Source organism: Cynoglossus semilaevis, chromosome 19 (genome assembly GCF_000523025.1).
Source record: "Cynoglossus semilaevis isolate Cse_v1.0 chromosome 19, Cse_v1.0, whole genome shotgun sequence".
Lineage (NCBI taxonomy): Eukaryota > Metazoa > Chordata > Actinopteri > Pleuronectiformes > Cynoglossidae > Cynoglossus > Cynoglossus semilaevis.
The window spans coordinates 6,245,871-6,267,138 of NC_024325.1; the positions used below are offsets into that span (position 1 = coordinate 6,245,871).

Below are 21,268 nucleotides of genomic sequence, written 5' to 3' on the forward strand. Positions count from 1 at the left end.
AGCCTCTGTCTGATGGTTTTCAGCTGGACCTGATTAGACTTCGACAGGATGGTCAGGAGCCTGCTGCTACAGGAAAATCAAGCAAGTAAGGATCACATCCACTGACAACGACAATTGAAGTTATTTTGTTTTTCAAGGCTATTCATTTCCATAATTATAATTGTAATGTTTTTCATTTGCGTCAAAATTTTTCTACAATGTGTTTGAATGTGAAAGTATAGACCCTACATTTCTTCCTTTTGTGCCATCAGTCACAATGATTATGTCACACTGGTTCAAACGCCCCCTATCTGTGATTCATGTGTGTGTCTTTTGTAACAACTGTCAATAACATACATAAAAGAGGTGTATTTAAAAATAATTACATCGCTGTCCAATTATGTGTCATTTGAATCCCCTATAAAATATATACAATATAAATTTAATATAATATACTTTAATATGACTTCCATGTATTATTTTTATTTCGTGTTTTTTTCTTACCCAAACACTGTAACGAGCTACAATCGAGTGAATAAATGCCACAACGCCGCCCTCTAGTGGCCACTAGTGAGAACTGCATTTTCTCATCACGTGCTTTCTTTTTTGTATATTCAGGCTTCTTCCTGATAACGCTGTAATAATAAAAAAAAGAAAAGGTTTGGGATTCTTTATTTTCACACATTAAATATAGAGGCACCGTGTGTTGTAAATGTAATAAGATTTATTAAGAATCTTTATTATTCCATCAGCATTATTCTTCATTAATATGATTTTTTCCATTGTTATTATTATTGTTATCTTAAACAGTGGACAATTAGATCTAAAAGGCAGCCCAAAGTGTACAGGCGTATATAACTTAAAACTTTCTCCATAGGGAAAACATGTTCTTATATATTCATATATAATATCAATGTAACATGAGGTCCAAGATCCTGCCCACGTTATACAGTATTGTACATGGTCCCAGAAATAAACGTAATAACAAAAACATGTTCATGACAAAGAAAACTAAACGCCAGTCTACATGCAAAAACCCAAATAAACAAGCATTCAGATTTAAGATACATACACTCGTATATACCAAAACGTGCATACAATCACAGATTTACAAAAACTTCATACATACGTACAAATATTACAAAACTCAAATTGAATATTAGACATTATATTATTAAGAAAAGAGCAACATCTTTTTGTTGTTGTTTTTTTTTTCCTTTTTCACTCAAATCCTCAATCACAACTCACAAAAGTAAAGGTATAAACAGTTACGATTGATAGTATTTTGTCTCCTCCATTCATTCGCTCGACGTGTATTTGTTTTGCCAGAGTTGTCACAGTGTTCAGGAAAACTGAGTATAGGCACACACCATAATTCACCTGTGTGTTAGGAAACCAAATGAACTGCTGATCACACCCGCTCTCACACTGTCATGCACAGGGCAAACCAAATCACACAGCCATGCTACAAGGTACAGTAGGATTAACTATAGTACAGAGTATTAAACACCGAGTACACTCACATATATGGACGTAACACAGAGAAAACAGCGGAAGAGGCGGAGAGCAGAGCAAATCTGCACATGACCACACACTCACACTCTCTCTCTCTCACACACACACACATACGCACACAGACCTGAGACTAGAATCTTTAGGCTGGCAGGTGGACTAAGGTTCTGTGCTGCACAAAGACACGTGTACCACACAACGCATCGTGTAGTAAAATTTCTGAAGTGGATTTTTTTCTTCTGGAATAATATTGCTAACATAAAATCAAACAAATGCAAACTGAGCCTCGCGTGGAATAATTCTAGGTCTGACTTATGGATTAGTTTTGTGCCATTTTTCACACCAACAAAAACCCTGACTGAAGATAAAAAGAAATCATTTGCTCAGCTGTTGATCTGAACTGTACTTGATGTACCATTCAGTACAAAACATCCGTCAGGTTGATATGCCAAGATAATATTTTACTTTTAACTAAAAGTGCCATCTTTGTCTTTACCTCTTTAGATTGGGTCTTGTGCAGGTTTGTGTTGTTTTGACATCAGTCTCTAATCCAAGGTGAGGCAGTAGAGGGAGCTAAAACACTAAAACATAAAGGAGTATTTTTTGTATTGCCTTACATTGTATCAGGGGGAACTCACCAAAGAGATACTGGATGATTTGAGAGCAGTCGTCACTGACCGAGAGACTTGAACATTTTTGGACTAACCCAAGTTGATGGAGGCGTCTTGACAACATGTGAATGGACTGTACCAAGGCTTCAGCTCATTGATACAACAAAACTGATGCTGGGAGGGGTTTTTAATAACTGTGATTGGTTTCTCAATCACTTATTGAGACCACAGTAATCTTTAAGGCCTGTCAGTGTATGATTTCTCACAGTGGATTCAATGTGCAGCAATTCAAACCAATCTCTGAGAAAGATGTGGCTTTAAAGGTAAGGATGTAACAGCTTCCATCCAAAAAACAAAACAAAAAAACCCATTAGTATTCAATTCTGTTTAAGTAGTAGTAGTGAGCCAAAGGTGAAGAGTAGGATCAGCTGACAAGAAAATACCTGCTATTGTAACTGATAATCTAAAAAAACTTCTACAGAACATAGCTTTCAAATCTGCTGTTAAGCTAATAAATAAATTGTGGGCAATATGGTTGAAGTTTTTTAACATCCACAAATTTAGCTGTCAGCTTTTACAATGGCTTCATCTATGCAGCAGAGGGCATCGTTGTCCTGTTCCATTCTGCTGTGATTCATTGAGTTGGGTTTGTGGTGTCCAGTAGAAAATCACTGATCTCAAAGATGAAAACATGAAATGTTTGTGTGGAAGAAAGGGGTTTTTGACCAAAATTTAAACATTCATAATAATAATAATAATAATATACAGGTCACTTTTCACAGAAATAAAAAAGTAGCAGAACACTTCAGATTGAATTTACTTTCAGGTCAAACCACATCAGGTGGTTGCTATAGTTATTTAACAGAATAAACTACTTCATTCGCCACTATCTGCTCACTTGGTTTCTCCTTTACTGCAGTAACCAAGAAGACGCTGACACTCAAATTTAAATGATTGCTATGAGAGGTCTCTTGTCCACTGATTCGACTTTGACAGCCAGAGTTACAGTCCCAGAAGGCAAATAATGCAGCAGGACTGAACTCACATGCATCCAAAATGATCACCAATAACAGTGAGATAAAACTATTACTGTGGGGAAAGTCATAAAAGAAAAACAATGTTTCTAAGATTATGGTCAGTCTCACCCTCCTGCTCTCAAACACATCAGTCATATGATTCCACAACGTCTCACATGACACAGACACTATGTTAATATATAACGCGGGTAACGTGTAACGAATTACTGCCACAGCCCATAGACACATTAGTCTCTTCTTTGTATTCTCTCAGTTGAGTGAACTGCTATTTAAGGTAAATCCTTGATGCCTGAGTGTGAACTGAGCTTATATGTTAGTGCTTCTGGTTGTAGAAGGTTAGGAGAGGAAGGAAGGAAAGGAGGAAAGGAGAAGGCCAGAAAGGAAGGTAAAACAGAATTCCTGTCGTTGTAAGAGAGACAGATGTCACAGTCTTATTTTCATCAACAATGGCCGGACCGACTGACTCTTGCCTATTGTTCACAGATTGTGAGAGCTGTGTCCCAAATATCCGGACAGATATTTGTCACATGTTGCCCAAAAATCAGGTGATGTTTTTGTCAGAGTTTCGCTGACGTTGATGATTGAGTGTGAAAAATGCAGAGACATCCAACAGTTGTCGTGTTTCGCTCCTTCAGTCTCTTTTGTCACCTTCAGGCCAGTTTGAGTGTACTGACAGGAAAGGTTGGAACGGTAACCATGGTGACAGGGTTAAGGACGGTCGTCTGTCCAACCAGCTGAGGGTGCGGAGCCAGGACTGCTGTGGGTTTCCCTAACGACGGGCTTCCCTGACTCACTACAGTGGCACTGTTCACCTGGGCTCCATTAGTGTTAGCTTGAGGGTTAGCCTGAACATGCGGCAGCGTGTGATGGGTGAATGTGTGAGTGATGTGGCCCACCATGGTGGGCTGGGACACAGAGACGGTCTGGGGGTAAAGAGTAGGGATGTGGGATGGAAGCGGAGCTCCCAGGTGGGCCACAGGATGGACCGTGATGTGTCCGATGGGCTGTGCGGCTATCTGCTGGTGAGTGGCCGTGCCAGCTGGAGCTGCTGTTATTGACTGAGGGGTGGAGGAGTTGGGGCCAGGCGATGGAGCGATGTGTGTTAGGTGTTTGTGAGTGGCTGGAAGTGCATGATTGACAGCTTGGATGACAGACGGGTGGGAGACGGCGGCGTGGGCGATGACAGTGGGCTGAACCTGCACGGCTGAGGCCTGAATGTGATGGGGCGGCGGTGGATGTGGTGGACCCGGGACCGGAGCAGGAGCGATGGCCTGAGGGGGAGGATGACCCGTGGGAGAGGATTTGGTCAAGACTCCTGTGATGGGTATAGGGTTGTGTTTGATTGACAGGTGAGGGGTGAGGAGTGGCTTGGCTTCTAAGATTAGAGGTTTTGGTTTAGTCTGGGGTGGAGGTGCAGGTGGAACTGGGGCTTCCTCGTCAATGTCTTGCTCAAAATTGTCTTCTCCTTCTGCAGAGCGAGAAGAAAACTGTCAGTCATTATGATATGATGCAGCAAAACATTATCATGTCATTTACATGTAAAGATCAAACTGTTAAACCTGCGATGACGCTGACATTTTTTTAAAAGTTACATCAGTGACATTAAAGAGCAAAATAATTTGGACAAAACAACAATAAGAAAACCCCAAAGTGCCAAATTGAAAGTGACTTTTTCATTAAGCCACAGCAGCATTTAACCTGAGGCAGTGGACGTAGAGGCCTGGTCATCCTCTGGCTGGATGGTCTGTCGCAGGACTCTGTCGATCTCAATGACGTCCATGCACTGGCTGAGCTCGTTCTTCAGCTCAGCCAATCGCTGCTGTGTGGCGATTTTCTCTCTGGCCAAACGCTCCATCTCATGCTCGTACTCCTTTTCCTTGCGCTTCAGAGTCTACCAAGGAAAACAGACACAGGACAAAAAGATTACAATTGGTGATTATATTTTTATACGAATGACAAAGAAGCAAAAGTGTTTACATCTAAAAGTGACTACTTTGTGTACTTTGTAGTCCTATTTAATTTCTGGAAAAGTGCATACTCTTATTTTAATACAATAAAAATAATAAAATATGTTAAATATTAAATTACTACTTTCTTTATTAAAGTAAAGGAAAAGGAGGAACTATTTTTTTTGTTCTAAACAGTAGAAAAATAAATCTATTTGTTTAACATGAAACTAAAACTCTATGCTACCATGAGACAGAGCGACCCAGATTACTTTGTCACAGTGTAATGTTGCATTCAAACAATCCTCCCTGAGACTCAGTAAAAACCACTGTATGTATTTCCTGTATGTACAGTTTCCATTAAAAAAACTGAAGCTAAAAACTGGTTTTGAGTTTTGTCCAGGCATTACCCATTAATGCTACACTACAGCTACTAGAAAAAACACCAGGATGACTAACACTGAATACACAGAGGATGTGTTGTTTATTAAAATAACTGCAGCAGGAAGTCCACAAACACCCATGATAAAATACTGCATGTTGCAAAAAAAAATAAAATAAAATAAAATGAATATAAAGAGATTTTTGCATCGTTTTCATTCTTCAGAATAAAAATAACATTTACTACATATACAATAGAGGTGACTGGTCCAGTGAATTTTTAACATTCATAGACAACACTCCAGTCTCTGTTCAAACTATACTTTTGTCAGTATCACTTACAGCTACACCTCCTGTATTCTAAAAATATTTAGAACTTCCTGTTTCCTTCTCTTCACAACAATCAGACTAATTTATTATTGGTATAATTATCATCAACATTTCTGATGGCAGGAGACTAGACGTGTGTGTGAATGAAGGTATGAAAATTACTGGCCTCGTCCTGCTGTAAGCACATCAGTAATAACCAATCACGGATGTTGGCAGATTAGGCAGCCAGGACGAAAAAACAGTAGGAGACGATGAAGAGAAACTTGAAAGAATTATTTAAAGAAGGGGGTGCACTGCCTTCCCAGCCTCAGCACGTTGTCTCTGTGACCCAGTTTTGTGTAGGTCAGCTGACGCACGAACACCAAACAGCACGACTAAGAACATTACCACAGATTATTACAGAGGGGGCTTAACAGCAGAGTTACACAAAATGGTCCAGTAAAGGAGGGCAGAGGACGGAGAGGTGAGGTTTGACGGGGCCGGTGATCAATGAGGGCAAACGGTAACCAGACAGGCAGAGAAATTAATGACTGCAACACGAGAAAGCAGAAAATTAGCCATCAGGAACACATGATCACGCTGTATGAACAGAGCTGTTTACTCCTCAGACACGTGACAGCTTCATGCCTCAGTATGTGAATCTGTTATAGGTACAGTAACCTCCACTCTTATCCGCAGAATTCTTGCCAATACACTTCCCTAAAAAAAGACAAGTTTGGTTTTTAAAGTGGTGGACGTCCTGACAAACACGATACACTGACATTAATGTTAGAAGAACAAAACGCAGCTGCATTTTGATTGATATCAGTTTTCACAAATACATGTGTTATAATTGTAACTCCATTCACAAAAGAAATTGTGACACTACTTAACTGATGTAATTTTCAAGCATTTTCCTTAAATGTTTCAAAGTGACAAAACTGCCTAAACTCAGACAACACTGAGACACGTACACCCAATGGACACAAGCCGCCAGCGCAGGGACCTGCGAACATCTCTAAACATCATCTCAAGGTCTTCCCACACAAAACCCAGACACGATTATTCCTGCAGCAAATCACCAAGGAAACAGTTCCCACCCATAGTCGTTTCCTAGGCAACCTCATCTGTGAGGGCTTGCAGGTTTGAAAAGCAATTTGTTAAAAAATATAAGGGGGTCAAATTAGGTGAGGACTGCATGGGAGTATTTATATTTGAAGAGTGATGTCATGGGACATTTGCCAGTAGGGTGCACCACATCACTCCCACTCCGCCTCTTCCTCTTTATCCATTCCATCTCCCTCTATTTCAACACCCCCATCCACCTCTCCTTGGATACCCTTCCCCCCTTCTTATTCATCCCTCTACCCCCACGTCTCCATCAATGCCTCCTTTATCCTCTTTGTTTCAGTACGTATTCCCTGATGAAATAGGTTAAGAATCACACTGGAGTGACAGGACTTGACCAGCCAGGTGTCTCTGCTCAAACAAACGAGCATCTGACCACAGAAGTGAAGCATCTGCAATAATAACGCAGGTAATACGTGAAGCCCTGAAGCTCACGGCAGATACTCCATCATACATTATCACAGGAAAAAAAGAACAGTATCAGAAACAGGATTTGATTATCTCTGTCTTTATATCAGACATCCTCAGGCAAGCAGCGGGCGAAAGAGTGACTCCAATGTCCTGGGCAACCTGCTGCCTGTTGCTATGGTTACCAAGTGTTCTTAAGACAAGTGACAACAGGGTAACACGGGGTAAGATGGACTGGGATGGAGAAAATAAAAGGACAGGGCGCAGAAAGAAAGGGCTGTGTGTTTGGGGGAGGGAGAGTTGTCCAGTCATTTATTTTCATACACTGGCTGATGGAAATGTTCTTAAAGAAATGTCAATTCGTGCAAGATTTGCAGAAAAAAAAAAAAAAAAATTCGCAAGATTTGCAGAAAAAATAATAATAATAATTTATGTAATTACATTCAGTTTATTAAGTTAGTTTTAGTGTACTATGTTAGTTTATGGAGGAGTCGTGTGGTGGGTAACAAGCACCCACTCCATGTAGAGCTGCACTCGCCTAAAAAAAGTAGTGACAAAACTATGTCCTTCTACTTTCAACCATAAACCCAGCGGTACAGACATTTGGCCAAGATTATTGTCTTTTTAAATGCTTTCATAATGTTTGATTATGTTGGTTTACCTTAAAGACACTACTTGCTGTCATGCATAACTGATGTATTTAAGAAATAAGTGAACTTCTGGTTATTTAAATTTTGTTGTCCACGGTGCAACTGCATGATTTGCTTTCTGAATAACTTTCCGTTTGGCTGCTGTTGTGCAGTGCTGGCACAACAGATCTTTAGAAGTGAACTAATACTAAAACAATTTAAGTCCTGTGGCAAACTGTGATACACACTCAGTGTGTACTTGCTGTTAAATGACATGTTTAAATGAATAATAAATCAATTTGAATAATTGACAGATCTTCCTTTTAATACCTCGCTTTTCATTTTACACTTATTCACAGATCAAGACGCTCTAAGTCCTCCACCACAACAACGCTGCAGCACTGCTATTGTCTGTCCTGCTGTGTAGCTGTTGCCTTCCGTTCCCCTCTCTCCCTCCCTACAGTGTAGAGATGCGGAGAAAAGACGAGTGGTTGAGCTGCAGTGACGTCACCAGGCTCCGCACTAGCCATGTGCTCACAACTCACATGGCTCAGAGAGAGGGAGTGAGGTTGCAGGTTTATTTAAGGGGAGGCAGGGGGACAGGAAATGGGGGAAAAGGAAGTGGGTCAAGACATTCATCTATAATCAAAACCAACCTGTTACCACGCTGCCCTAAATGCAAAATTGTTTTTATTAACACCTATATATATATTTATTTTTTTAATTTTTAATTTTTTGCAAATGTCACAAGGTGTTTTATGAAAGGTCTGAATCCAACATATTTTTATTCTTCAAAAATGCTTCATGTATGCACTATAACACAAAATGTTTGATATTTATATGGGTAAAAAAATATAACAAAGTTATTATAATTTAAGCATTAGACTATTTTTACTTGAGAACATACAATACTAGCTGGTTTAAAAAAATACTTCAGTATTTACAATGCAGTGTGTCAAAATGTCCTTTTGTCCCCGTGTCTGTTCATGTCTCTGTCAGCTTTTAGTATATAAAAAAAACCAAAAATGTAGCAAAAACGTAACTGCGACAAATAATACTGAGATCAACAACTTGCAACAGTTGCCTTTCTTTTGAAATGTATTCAATTTTTGAGGAAATTTCCCAACAGCCTTAAACATACTCATGCACCACTACAACTATATAATTATTATTATACAAATATATATTTTTAAGAACTGTTGTACTCTGCAGGTGCAGAAATGTATTTGCATAAACAGATCATGCTTTAATATTTCATTATTTTCTTTATAAAGGTTTAGGGTTCTCTTCTTATAGGTACAATAATTGATACTTTATACAATAATGGATGCTGTTGTACTGGAGTGTGTGACATATAGTAAAGGAAAAACGAGAAGAATCTTGTTCTATAACCTACAGAAAAAAAGCAAGATACCTGAAATAAAAGAGTGTGTCAGACACCATAAATATATCAATACAGGCTGAGTGCTGTTTGAAAACTAAGTTCAATTTAGAGTAAACCTGCAGTAGTTCACATGATCAGCTGAGTGGACTGCTATCCATGTGTCCTGAGGACATAAACATGACCAAACATGACATAGAAATGTAGCTTTGTCCCATGTGACAACTGCAACGTAGAGAGTGCTATCCAACTGAGAGCAGATCAGTCCCGGATCAAGGGGACAACTACAGTTGTGGGTTTTTAATTTTAAGAAATGTCACCTAAGGATTAGTGTAAGATACTTGTGCATATCGAAATCACCTAAAAATACACCACACAATACTTTAATTCTTGGTGGAATAAAGGTTTTACTTCATCTACCTTGCCAGGGTTACAGTATCTGCTTGCACCTGCTGCTTGCAGGTGAATTACTGCAAGACTGACACCTAATCTCCACATTTGATTAACTTCCTGATGCTTTGATCCTAACTTGTTTCTGACGCAGTTCAGGAATCTGTCATATTTTTCTATGTGATTATGCTTTTTCTCAAACTAGATAAGAACGGCAAATACCATCAAAGCAAACATAAAAAGACTGTTAAGTCTCAGTCATTTGACTGTGGGGCCTTCTACCCCTTTTTATAGGCTATTCGCTGATGATCAGCAGATGCCACATCACAGTCACAAGTCAATAACAAGCACATGAATGCCAAGCATTGTTCAAAGTTGGTAGGAAATCTCAAAAATATGCACCCCTACCTGTATGTAGCGCAAAGCACTACGGAGGACACTGAGGTTGGAGGTCTTTTTCTCATCAACATTAGGAACGTTCTTCTTTAGTGTCTCAAAACTCTCTTTCAGATGTGCTCGCCTGGAAACGCAAGGGAAGTAAATCAGTTACTGAATTTGGTTTTACTTTACGTGTGTATTCCTTGTGTTAAATGTGGGTCTTTGCTATCTTTTTCTGTTTCTATTACTCAGGGGAAAATGTCTTGATGTGATCTTTGGACCATATCGGTCCTGTAGAAACATTAACACTAATTTAGGGAGAAAGAGAAAGTACAAAAAACACTCAAGCAGCTACGTTCTTTAAAACTGAAACTGAAAGCAAAAGTGCAGCTCAGTATTAGACGTTTATGCTCAGAACACTGTGGTATTACAAACCAAGATATACACTAAAAACAACCACTCATTGCTTTGGAACCAGAAATATTTGTTGTCATTTATGTGCTACTTCTATGAGCAGAGGTTTACTTTGTCTAACAGCAGTGATCTCCAACCTTTTTTGGCTTCTGGCCCTATTTTGACAACACACATTTCTGGCAAGCGCAGAGACATATTTATTTCTAGAATTGGTTTTGATCATATTTGTTATACAGAGTAGACAGATTAGTGATGGTATATTTTCCAGTGCCAGTGCATTTTATTTGAACCCTAGTACAGTTGTTTAAGAGTGTGTACAGTTTTTAATCATCATTTTAAAATAATATTTTTTTTATCAATTACATTTAAGGAGACCCTATTTGAATTCCATGGCCCTAAGGTTGTAAAACACTGGCTTAGTGAGTGATGCACACGGTAAACAAAGAACTAAGGAACAAAATAATTTAGACTCCAACACTTAGATCAGTCGGGTTGGGGAATGACAAACAGTCTGATACATATTTTCAACATGACTTCTGAGCAATGCTACTTTTTCAAGAACAGATGATGATGCATGACAGCACCTTGTTATCAGACAAGGAAACAAAAGGCTTGAGCTGGACAGTTAACATCTTAAACTTCGGCCGACATCATAAAACATACAGGTACAGTTTGTGTTGCTTTTCAGAACTCTTGGTGAACAACAACATGGAATGTTCAATTCTGTTTGTATTTATATAGAGATTTATAAAAAAGAAGCCTGGGGTGGCTACTGTGTGTTACAAGGACAGACACTTACATGGAACCCTGTTCAATGTCTGTGTAGGTTCTCAGTCATCCAGGTCATCCTATCCAAAAATAGTTACGTCGAGGGCAACTGGACAGAGCAGGTTTCTTGAAGACGTTTCACCTCTCATCCAAGAGATCTTAGATAAGAGTTGAAACCTCTTCAAGGAACCTACTTTGTCCAGTTGCCCTCGATGTGACGATTTTTGAACCCTGTTCAATATTAAAAGCAACTTCATAATTATTTTTACAAACTAACAAACCTGTTCTTTTCCAGTTTATTATGAACTTCTCTGGTGCCGGCTCTGAAAAGAAAGACATAAATTATTGTAAACAACATAACCTACTGCACAGAATCATCATGTGTGTATGACAAACAAACGCACAAATAAACTGACCCTCCTGGTCTTCTCTTCCCTTCCAGCGCTCTCATGTCTTCCACTGTCACTCCATTCGGCCGAGCCTGAGTTGTGGGTGGGGAGTGATGAGTGACCAGTGTCTGGTGAGGGCCAGAACCATTGGTGCTGATAGATGTCGGGTACTGAATTTGAACCTGAGGCTGTGGCTTTGCACCCATTAGCTGCTGACTTGTTTCTACTTTTATCTGTGGGGCACACAACAGGTGACAAGAGGCCGGCTGCTGCTGTAGCTGCTGCTGTAGCTGCTGCGGAGGAGTGGAAGTGTTCTTGGCTGTTGGAGAGCTGTTGAGAGATGTGGCCACCGCAGCAATTGGCGTTGTAAGAGGAATGGGTGGGACGGAGGGAGTGGCAGTGACAACAGGGACCATCGGGATGACAGCAATCGGGACTTGGGGAGATGGGAGAGAGGGTGGTGGGGGGGCAGGAGGTTGAAGCTGCTGTTGACGTTGAGTTTCATCGCCCCACGTAATTTGGTTGGTTCTGACGGGCTGAGAGGATGCAGTCACAAGTTCCACACGTCTGGTTTCTGTCTCTCTGGTGATGAGTTCTTTTCCTTTGCGTTGCTCTTCCTCTGCAAGACAAAATCCGGCAGAATAATGCATACAAGTGAGCAAAAATAGAAGTCATAACCATGGTTATATAGGCCTCGGTTAAATGTAAGAGAAAAACCAACAAATTGTTTTGTTAACATTCAATATAGTTTAAAAGTTCAATAAATGCAACTTCTCAAATCAATAAATGATCATTTTGAATAATCGTGATTTCAATGTGTCAAAAATAATCGTGATTATGATTTTTGCCATAATCAAGCAGCCCTAGTTGAATGCATGTTATGCAGCAAATGAACAACTGATTGAAAAAAAAAACAGTAAAGTAGCACTGCATTTTATGTCAAAGCTACAGGACAACAGAAATGCTGATATTGACTGATTTTGGGAAACAGCAAAAACCTTATAGCCTGTTAAAAATCTGTACTATTTCAATACACGTAAAATGTTTGTTTTGTGCACACACAAAGCATGACATCACCAGTAGACACAGACTAAGGAGGGCAGTGTAGGGGTAAAAAAAAAAAAAAAAAGTCTTTATCATTTTTCACCAGAGAAAACTCCCCTCTGTCTGCCCCTTGATTGGATCAGTCCAGCATGAGCATGCTCTGTTCTACCTGCAATATATGAGAGACCTAACCTCACCAACAGCAGGGAAGTATTGTTTAAAAGCCACTCAGCTGGGCTATTCTAAGTTGACACATTATTTGCATATAAAATGAGCAGTGTATTTTCATTATATATAGATATAAAATGAGCAGTGTATTTTCATTAACAAAATTCAATAAAATCCTAAAAAAAGAAAAACTGCACTGTAACAAAATAATGTGTACATGCTATGTGGAAATCCATGCACACTTGTTATAAGTGAGTAGCTACTGCTCGCTGCACCAGGAGAACTTAAAGCAATGTGGAAAGCCCCCAGTTACCTTGGAAACAGCAACATTAGAAGCAGAAGGTCTCAGGGATTCCTCAGACCTACACACACAACGCCAACACACAGCACAGCCTTCACAAAACAAACCAGAATCGCCACATGCCAGGCCAACATGCCTGGCTGCACATTGAGTAACATTGCCTCACATGATGCTGCAAACACACAGTGACGCACTTTCTGCTCAACAAAGCAGCATCTTAAAAAAAATCCCATCTAGTTTCCAAGCTGCTGCCAAAATGATACTGGCAGAGAATTTATTTCACAACTTCACTTACATTGGTGTTGTTTTAATTAAGCACTCAGGAGACAAACTGAATGGTCCCTTACATTGCAATTATATGACACAGAGATTAAGTTAGATTAGACTAATAACTAGACTAGAGTGTCTGACATTAGACTAGTAACTAGACTAGAGTGTCTGACATTAGACTAGTAACTAGTCTAATCTAACTTTTGGTTTCACTAGTTACTAGTCAAACTAAAAGCAAGCTGTAGACCATTTAACTTTCTTATAATAGAAATTCCACCTGAGTGTATCGATGTGTTTGCGTTACTGGGTCAACAATGGCATAAGCCCGAGTCTAGGTTTGTACGCTTTTGGACAACAGACACTAGCAAACCAAAGTGCATACACAGACATGGGCACACATGAAAACACAATGTTTTATACTTTAGATGCTAATATTAGCACTGATAGCCCAATAGATATGAGCGATGATAGAACCTATGACAAAGATTTACTCTTTGTAACCATAGTAACCACTAATTGTTTTACAGCACAAACAAAAAGCAATGTACAGCCACTGAGAAAGTGGAAAGTAGCTTGGGGAAAACAAATGTATCTTTATTATCTTATATCATTTGGTTCAAATAATGTTAAAATTGTGCTTGTTTGTTTACTTTGGGATGTGGGTCTTTGGATTTGAATGGCAGCTACACATCATTTCAGAAGCATTATCAACTGCATTCTGTTTTGTTATAAAGAACTGCCTGCTGCACTCTTTACCACCAACATTACATAAGAACGGTTAATTGTCTACAAGTGATTATATAAAAAATTATTTATTAAAATAATAAGGATGTAACTGTTGCATACCTGGATGTTTAACTGCCTTGTTGCTGTAGTACTACATCATTATAACATTTAAAAAACAACTTAACACAATAGTAAAGTGATTAAATACAGTATAATCTCTTGTTACACACAGGGTCCATGCCCCAGATTGTCAAATGCACGCAAATGTATATTACATAACTTCACTGTTGAGAGAGGCTGGGTAAGGGTGGTGGAGAGAGCTGGGAGGTTTGCCCTACTTACCCCTCCACCTCCACCCCTTCAGCCCCGACCCGCCACTGTCAGCAGACTGAATGGGGGAGGGCGGAGACGAGGATGTGTGTGCGTGTTTGTCTGTGCACGTAGGTGTGTATCCAGGAAAGAGGGACAGGGGTGGCACGCACGTGGCCGATGTGGGCGGGGCCTAGCACGCGGTAGGGTAAAAGTAAGGCGGAGGCGAGAAAGACAGAGGGAAGGAGGGGGTGTCTGACACGTCATCTGAAGGTAGAAACACAAAAGCAGCCTCATTTCGACCCACTTTTTCACGTCTTAATAATCGACTGACTGTCAACGTACTTTGTAAGGAAATCACTTGAAAACTTAGTTGCAAAAAACCGAATCATTCACGCATGCAAACATATATTGAAGCGAGCACAAACAGGACGGGGGAGAGCGCATGAGTGCCCGCCCCAGTGTGTGTCACAAGACCGCTGAGCGATGTCACGGTATTATGTAAAGAGCAGGCTTCGCTCCGCCACCGCCCTGGTGCTTCTCGACGGGCAAAAACTGGGGCAAATGTTTTCAGCCTTTAAAACATGCAACACCGTGTAGAGTTGTAGTTACTAATACAATTGGTTGTATATCACATTTTCTATATACCCACTTACAACCTCAATAACAACTACTTACAAGCTATCATAGACTCTAACGTAATCCACTTTATGAGCATATTCATCTCAACTTTACCCAGTATCTCAACGATTATGTTCTACTTCATTACGACTTGGCTTTAGTCCGCGTAAAGACTACACACGCGCGTGGTCGTGCACACGCACGGTGAGTCACCCGAGTGTTGAAACTGTCACACACATACACACACCGAGAGCGCGCAAAGTAGCTCTGGGGAAACAACTTTATCTCTTTCCGCCTTCTGAAAACACACGTCTGCATTATTTCATACCACATCCATTAACTGAGCGTGGTTTGCAATGGGATCATTTTGTTCTCTGGCAAAGACCCAGAAACTACGAACGCTTCCGTTCTCTACAGGCGGGTCGGTTGAAAATACAAGCCCAGTGTAAGGTTCCTCAGGAGTCAGTGTGTGGAACACATTCACTGGAAACTTAAGTGTCACGTCCGCTCAACACAATGCACCACTCCGTTGTTTCACTCACCACGTGCTATCAGTTGTTGTTGGGCTTGCCATTCCAGGTATCTGGCCGCCTCTAAAAGTGTATCGATGCTCATTGCGCGTAAAACCGTCCCGGCAGGCAACCCGGTGGCCCCGGACAGAAAGAAAAACAGCAGGCGGTAGATTGCGTCCGCTAAGAAGCGCTGTGTGCACGCTCCACAGTCGCAGGTCTGAGCTGGTCGTGTCCTGTGTTTCCCTTTAAAAACAGGAGGGCAATTTCTAATCCGGTAGAATGGAAAGTAGATCCTCGCATACGTAAAAAATAGGATCGCAACAAGATGGCGATGCGAGCACGGGAATACACACAACAAGGCGAGTCGTGTTCTCGTTACGACCCGCCCCTCCCGGATTCCTGCGCCGCCCTGTTACTACGGCAACAGACAAAATCAGGCAGTGGAATCACTCATGCTCCTCGGCGTTTTTAGTGTCGACTACCGTTAAGGCTAGAGGCTCTCTGCGATTACATTTCATTTAAATTACCCCAAGCGATTCTTTCTCATCTCTTGTAATACATTTTCTTCTCGTCACAGTCGCAAAATGTTGCAAAGACTGGGACTCTGGCAGTCCTATTCCGATTTTCTTTTCCATGTTTTTTTGACGTTCCTAGCCCGCAGCGCATGAAGAGCAGTCAGGCGCCCACGGACCAATCAGAGATCAGAACAACAAGGCATGGTGCTGGTCCACATGGGCACCCGCCCGGCCTGAGCACGGCTCATTTGCATGGCAAGAGCGTGACTGGCCACCCTGCTGTCTTCAGATCAGAGCTGTCGATCAAATGGTAATGGGCGGGGTATTACAGAGCACGTATGCGAGTGAGTAAGAGAAATGCACAGTATGAAAATGACTACTGCTAAGTAGCCCAGCCAAATATGGACGTCGAGTGTTGTTTATATTCCGAACGTGTTTCTTTGAGGCACAAGCTACAACTTACTGTTCCTGATCTAAAAACAAAGCGTGTTAAAAAAAGCATAGCAGCGTGTGAATTGAAGGAAAACACATAGTGACATTTTTAATAGTTTAGAAATGTTTATTTTTTTCATGGTGTTGAAAAGAACAGTTTGTCATAAATATTTATATTAATCTTCAATATTTTATATTGCAATAGAAATAATTATTTCCTTACTAAAATTGATTGGATCCATTGTACAGTTGTAATAACATTTAAAACACATCATAAATGTTACATGAATTTCCAAGTCGTCTCTAATTTGCTAACAAGTACTTTATATTATTAGGGTTTAAAATAACAAACAAGTATGGATATGTTAACCAACACATTTTATAATGTTGTTGGTCCAGTTTCAGGTCAATGGGTATTCATATCAACAAATTCATGTATAACATATATAATCTATATCTCAAGGAACCCCCTCAAACATACAGATGCCCTGATCTGGACTTTTTTGGTGTGTTAATTTACTTATATCTACTACTTGTAAAAATAATTTACCTGGTCCTTATTGAATGCAGATTAATTCTATAAAATATATGTTGTATATTCCAGCTTTATCAGGATAGCAAACACGCTGAGGTGCACCACATTACTGCAGAGAAGATAGTATAATAGAAGAATAGGTACAGAATGAGTAAATCAACTTATCTCAACTTACTGCTTTACCTCTTACTTTTTAGCCAAATAAAAAATCTTTCTCCCCAAAATCAGTAATTTTTTTTATTTGCAACTACCGTGTCCAATGTGTTTCTGTCAAGCACATCGGTACATGTGCAATGGGATTTTTGTTATTTTCTGTAACTACTAGGCTAAAATGTATAAGAGTTGTTCATTTCTGACAAATAGAGAGAAATAAAATACTAATAATATCTTAGTTTTACTGGTGTGAGTCTCTGTTCTCACACAGAAGAAAAATGTATTGCATTTTGACTGCGTGGCTGCATGGCAACAGCCTTTGATTGGACACCACGGTAACGTATACATTCTCCATCACACCATTAGATCAGACCCTCTCAGCCAATGAATACAGCAGATCTGAGGTACGTACATAAGGGCTTTCTTCACCTCACCATGTGCTGGGTCTGTATGGACAAATCTACTGACACTTTTGCCGTCTCTGAGCCAGGAATCAATTCATATGTGTGTGCACGTGTGTGATGTTTGCAACGAGCTGTGATGCTGTAACATTATGTGTGTTAAAGACCAGAAGCGTGACCAGAAATGAAGCACAGGATGAGCACATGATCTAAAGACATCTGTACATCAGTTGTAAAGAAAGGATACAGAGGGGAAATAATGATGAGAGGGATTTAGGGAAGGAATGAGCCGACCTAGTTGGAATTGCTGCATCACTAGTATGGATCAGAGACAAAAGGGAAGTGATGCATTGCAGGAATATTTTAAGTGACCAAGTATATATATAAAGCAATAGCTTTTAGACGTAAACTCAACAACATAATGTAATATAATAGCAAAGGGAGTGCTGGTAGATCGTGACCAATTAACAATAGCGGAGTGCTGGTAGATCGTGACCAATTAAAATGATATATATATTAAAAAAAAACATTTCTATAGTGTGGTAAGGACCATATACTGTAAGAATGTAATCTTATTGTGCCACACAGCTACATGTAGTTATAAGTACCCCATAATATTAGGTATGTTAGGTTTATTAAAATAGTTTGGGAACACCTGGTTTACATTGTGTCATTTTGGTCACAGGTTACACATACACAGTGTCTAGCACCTGAACTGGGACAACGTCTGGTCCACTAACCCACTTCATGCAGTCCCGATCTAGATGTCAAAGATAACATATTTTTTTATAACCAAAACAAAAGTAGATGATGGGCACAGTCAGTTCCAGAAAATTGACATCAGACACATTTGAGTCTCAGAAGTACCCTAGGAAATTATACACAGATGCTGTACCGTGTGATAGTATAGCTGAATTATCTTGGAACAGACTGGTATATGATACCACAGATGAGTTGGGTATTTTCGGTATTTAATTTGTTATTTTTTTGAGTTTAAGAGAGTAACTCATAATGAAAAAAGCAGTCCAAAATGAATACACACTGTATGCATTAAACTGTTAGTTGTAAGCAAATGGGTTGCCATGTTTGTTTGTTTGGAAAGAACATTGTAAATGTTTTTTATTTGTTACTTCATTAAATGCTTAATTTAGTTATTCAATAAGAGAAACACATAAAGACTGGCCACATGCATTTGTGTGGCATACAGTGTTTTTAATAAACAACTATATCGTGTTTTTCACATTACACAAATAATGATGTCTCCTCGAATAAGATGACTGTGGAAACATTGGCCCTCACTTCCGTACTGCCACTAGAGAGCGCCAGATCTTATAAAATGCTCTGTAAAATGCTGCTCGACATTGTTTAACTTGCTTGGACAGGTCACGGAGGAAAATGTTTCCTGACTGGAGTAGGCTTTCACATGTGATCAGCCCCTGTTCAACTTGTTTAGACAGGTCATTTCAGACACATAATGATAGCTTATTGGTGTTTCAAACGGGATCAGCTGTGAAAGCACTCTGCTTCAACTACACAAATCGAGAGACAAAAAAAGCATGCACAATTCGCTTAAAACTCATACAACTTGTATAATTGATCAAAGTAACCCCCTTTAACATTTAAGTTGAAGAAAATCATGTTTCCCATGACTACCAATAATGGTATTTTTGCTTTCGGTAAGTTGCTGTGCCTGTAACCACCCTGATTCCTTTTACAATAGAGCATGCATTTTATTACTGCTTTCTTTAAACCCTTGTGGTTCAAGGTTGAGGGGCATAAGTTATTACATTTTTCTATACATCATAAATATTATGAACGATTATTAATCAAATCTGATTTTTCTGAATGTTTAAAAGTAAAAGTCTTGTATAAGTGTGTCTGTGTATAACCTCAATGACGATCTTCTTTAATCCAATCAAGTGGTGAGAGCTCAAGGACAAAACAAAAGGAAAATCTGTTGAGGATGAGAATGCTTGTATTCTTGCCATAGACAACCAATGGTAGGAAAGAGGGGGTGATGAAAGCTATCTACATTAACAACAGAAGACTATTACTTACACAGGAAGTGGCTTGAGAGACCAGCTTCCAGCTACCAACAATGGTCTGCTGATGACAGACAACTAAACAAAAGCATACCCACATAACATCAAATAACAATTTAAAATGTAATCTCTGTAACAACACAAACATAACTCTGAATTATTTGGATCAACATTAAAATATTTTTGCATTTTACAGCCAAACAAGTCTCCTGAGAGACTGACAAAAATTGCCATAACTGACTGTTTTTCAAGTCATCCAGGCGGGGTATTGGGTTAAGTTTTCAACCAGCAATGATCACGTCTCAGTTAAACTTCATAAACTATGATATTGTCTCTGCACAAGAATGTCCCACAGTGGGTGAACGTAAGCACAGGGCTGTAGTAACATTCTCAGCACGTATGGTGTACTTCTGGGCCGTTACATATCGCAGAGTACTTTTGAATTGTCCACTTACATATCAATGGCTTTCTACCACGGGTCAGTGAATATATACACCCAATCCGGTGTACATACGATATGCTAGAATTTTTAAAAAGGACAACAGATAATTTAGTTAGAACATATGAGCATTTAGCTGAGTTTGTTTACATTTACAACAAATAAAAGTCTCCTGAGAGATTGACAAAAATTGCCATAGCTGACTGTTTTTCAAGTCATCCAGGCAGGGTATTGGGTTAAGTTTTCAACCAGCAATGATCACGTCTCAGTTAAACTTCATAGACTATGATATTGCCTGTGCACAAGAATGTCCCACAGTGGGTGAAAGTAAGCACAGGGCTGTAGTAACATTCTCAGCACGTATGGTGTACTTCTGGGCCGTTACATATCGCAGAGTACTTTTGTAAAAAATTCAGCCAGTAGTGAACCATCAGAAATGATCTGGTGGTTGAAAGACCAAACTCTTGGCTTGTAACCCAACAAACAAACTAATTTTGCTGCATTGCCTTAATTATCAGTTTATTTCTGTTAATTTTTAAAACAAAAAACATTATTTAGTGTTTTAGTTCTTAAAATTCCTGTCCCAATCAACATAACCTGCCATCCCTAGAATTTAAAAAAAGACAGCAGTTAATTTAGTTAGAACATGTGAGCGTTTTGCTGAGTTTGTTTACATTTACATCAAAAAAAAAGTCTCCTGAGAGACCGACAAAAATTGCCATAGCTGACTGTTTTTCAAGACATCCAGGCGAGGTATTGGGTTAAGTTTTCAACCAGCAATGATCACGTCTCAGTTAAACTTCATAGACTATGATATTGCCTGTGCACAAGAATGTCCCACAGTGGGTGAAAGTAAGCACAGGGCTGTAGTAACATTCTCAGCACGTATGGTGTACTTCTGGGCCGTTACATATCGCAGAGTACTTTTGTAAAAAATTCAGCCAGTAGTGAACCATCAGAAATGATCTGGTGGTTGAAAGACCAAACTCTTGGCTTGTAACCCAACAAACAAACTAATTTTGCTGCATTGCCTTAATTATCAGTTTTTTTCTGGTAATTTTTTAAAACAAAAAACATTATTAAGTGTTTTAGTTCTTAAAATTCCTGTCCCAATCAACATAACCTGCCATCCCTAGAATT

At 39.6% G+C, this 21,268-nt stretch overlaps 1 protein-coding gene and 3 non-coding genes across 5 annotated transcripts; all 4 read right to left on the minus strand.

Annotated features, from left to right (window-relative positions):
- Positions 1-683: 683 nt before the first annotated feature.
- mntb (MAX network transcriptional repressor b) lies at positions 684-17,361 on the minus strand. Of its 2 annotated transcripts, none has more exons than XM_008332559.3 (6): positions 15,642-17,361; positions 11,676-12,279; positions 11,553-11,594; positions 10,120-10,231; positions 4,838-5,030; positions 684-4,607 (listed from the first exon to the last, which is right to left on the minus strand). In XM_008332559.3, the coding sequence occupies exons 1-6, from the start codon at positions 15,712-15,714 to the stop codon at positions 3,790-3,792; spliced, it is 1,842 nt and encodes a 613-aa protein (XP_008330781.1). In that variant the 5' UTR covers positions 15,715-17,361; the 3' UTR covers positions 684-3,789. The 2 variants fall into 2 exon arrangements, with proteins under 2 accessions (XP_008330781.1, XP_008330782.1); XM_008332560.3 differs by having other exon boundaries at positions 11,688-12,279; positions 15,642-17,358.
- Positions 17,362-19,894: 2,533 nt separating this feature from the next.
- LOC112488667 (U4 spliceosomal RNA) lies at positions 19,895-20,035 on the minus strand. The gene has a single exon (XR_003053008.1). It is a non-coding gene; the product is annotated as a U4 spliceosomal RNA (small nuclear RNA).
- A 261-nt stretch (positions 20,036-20,296) lies between these two features.
- On the minus strand, positions 20,297-20,437 carry LOC112488677 (U4 spliceosomal RNA). Its single transcript, XR_003053018.1, has one exon. It is a non-coding gene; the product is annotated as a U4 spliceosomal RNA (small nuclear RNA).
- A 384-nt stretch (positions 20,438-20,821) lies between these two features.
- Positions 20,822-20,962, minus strand: LOC112488679 (U4 spliceosomal RNA). The gene has a single exon (XR_003053020.1). It is a non-coding gene; the product is annotated as a U4 spliceosomal RNA (small nuclear RNA).
- Positions 20,963-21,268: the final 306 nt, after the last annotated feature.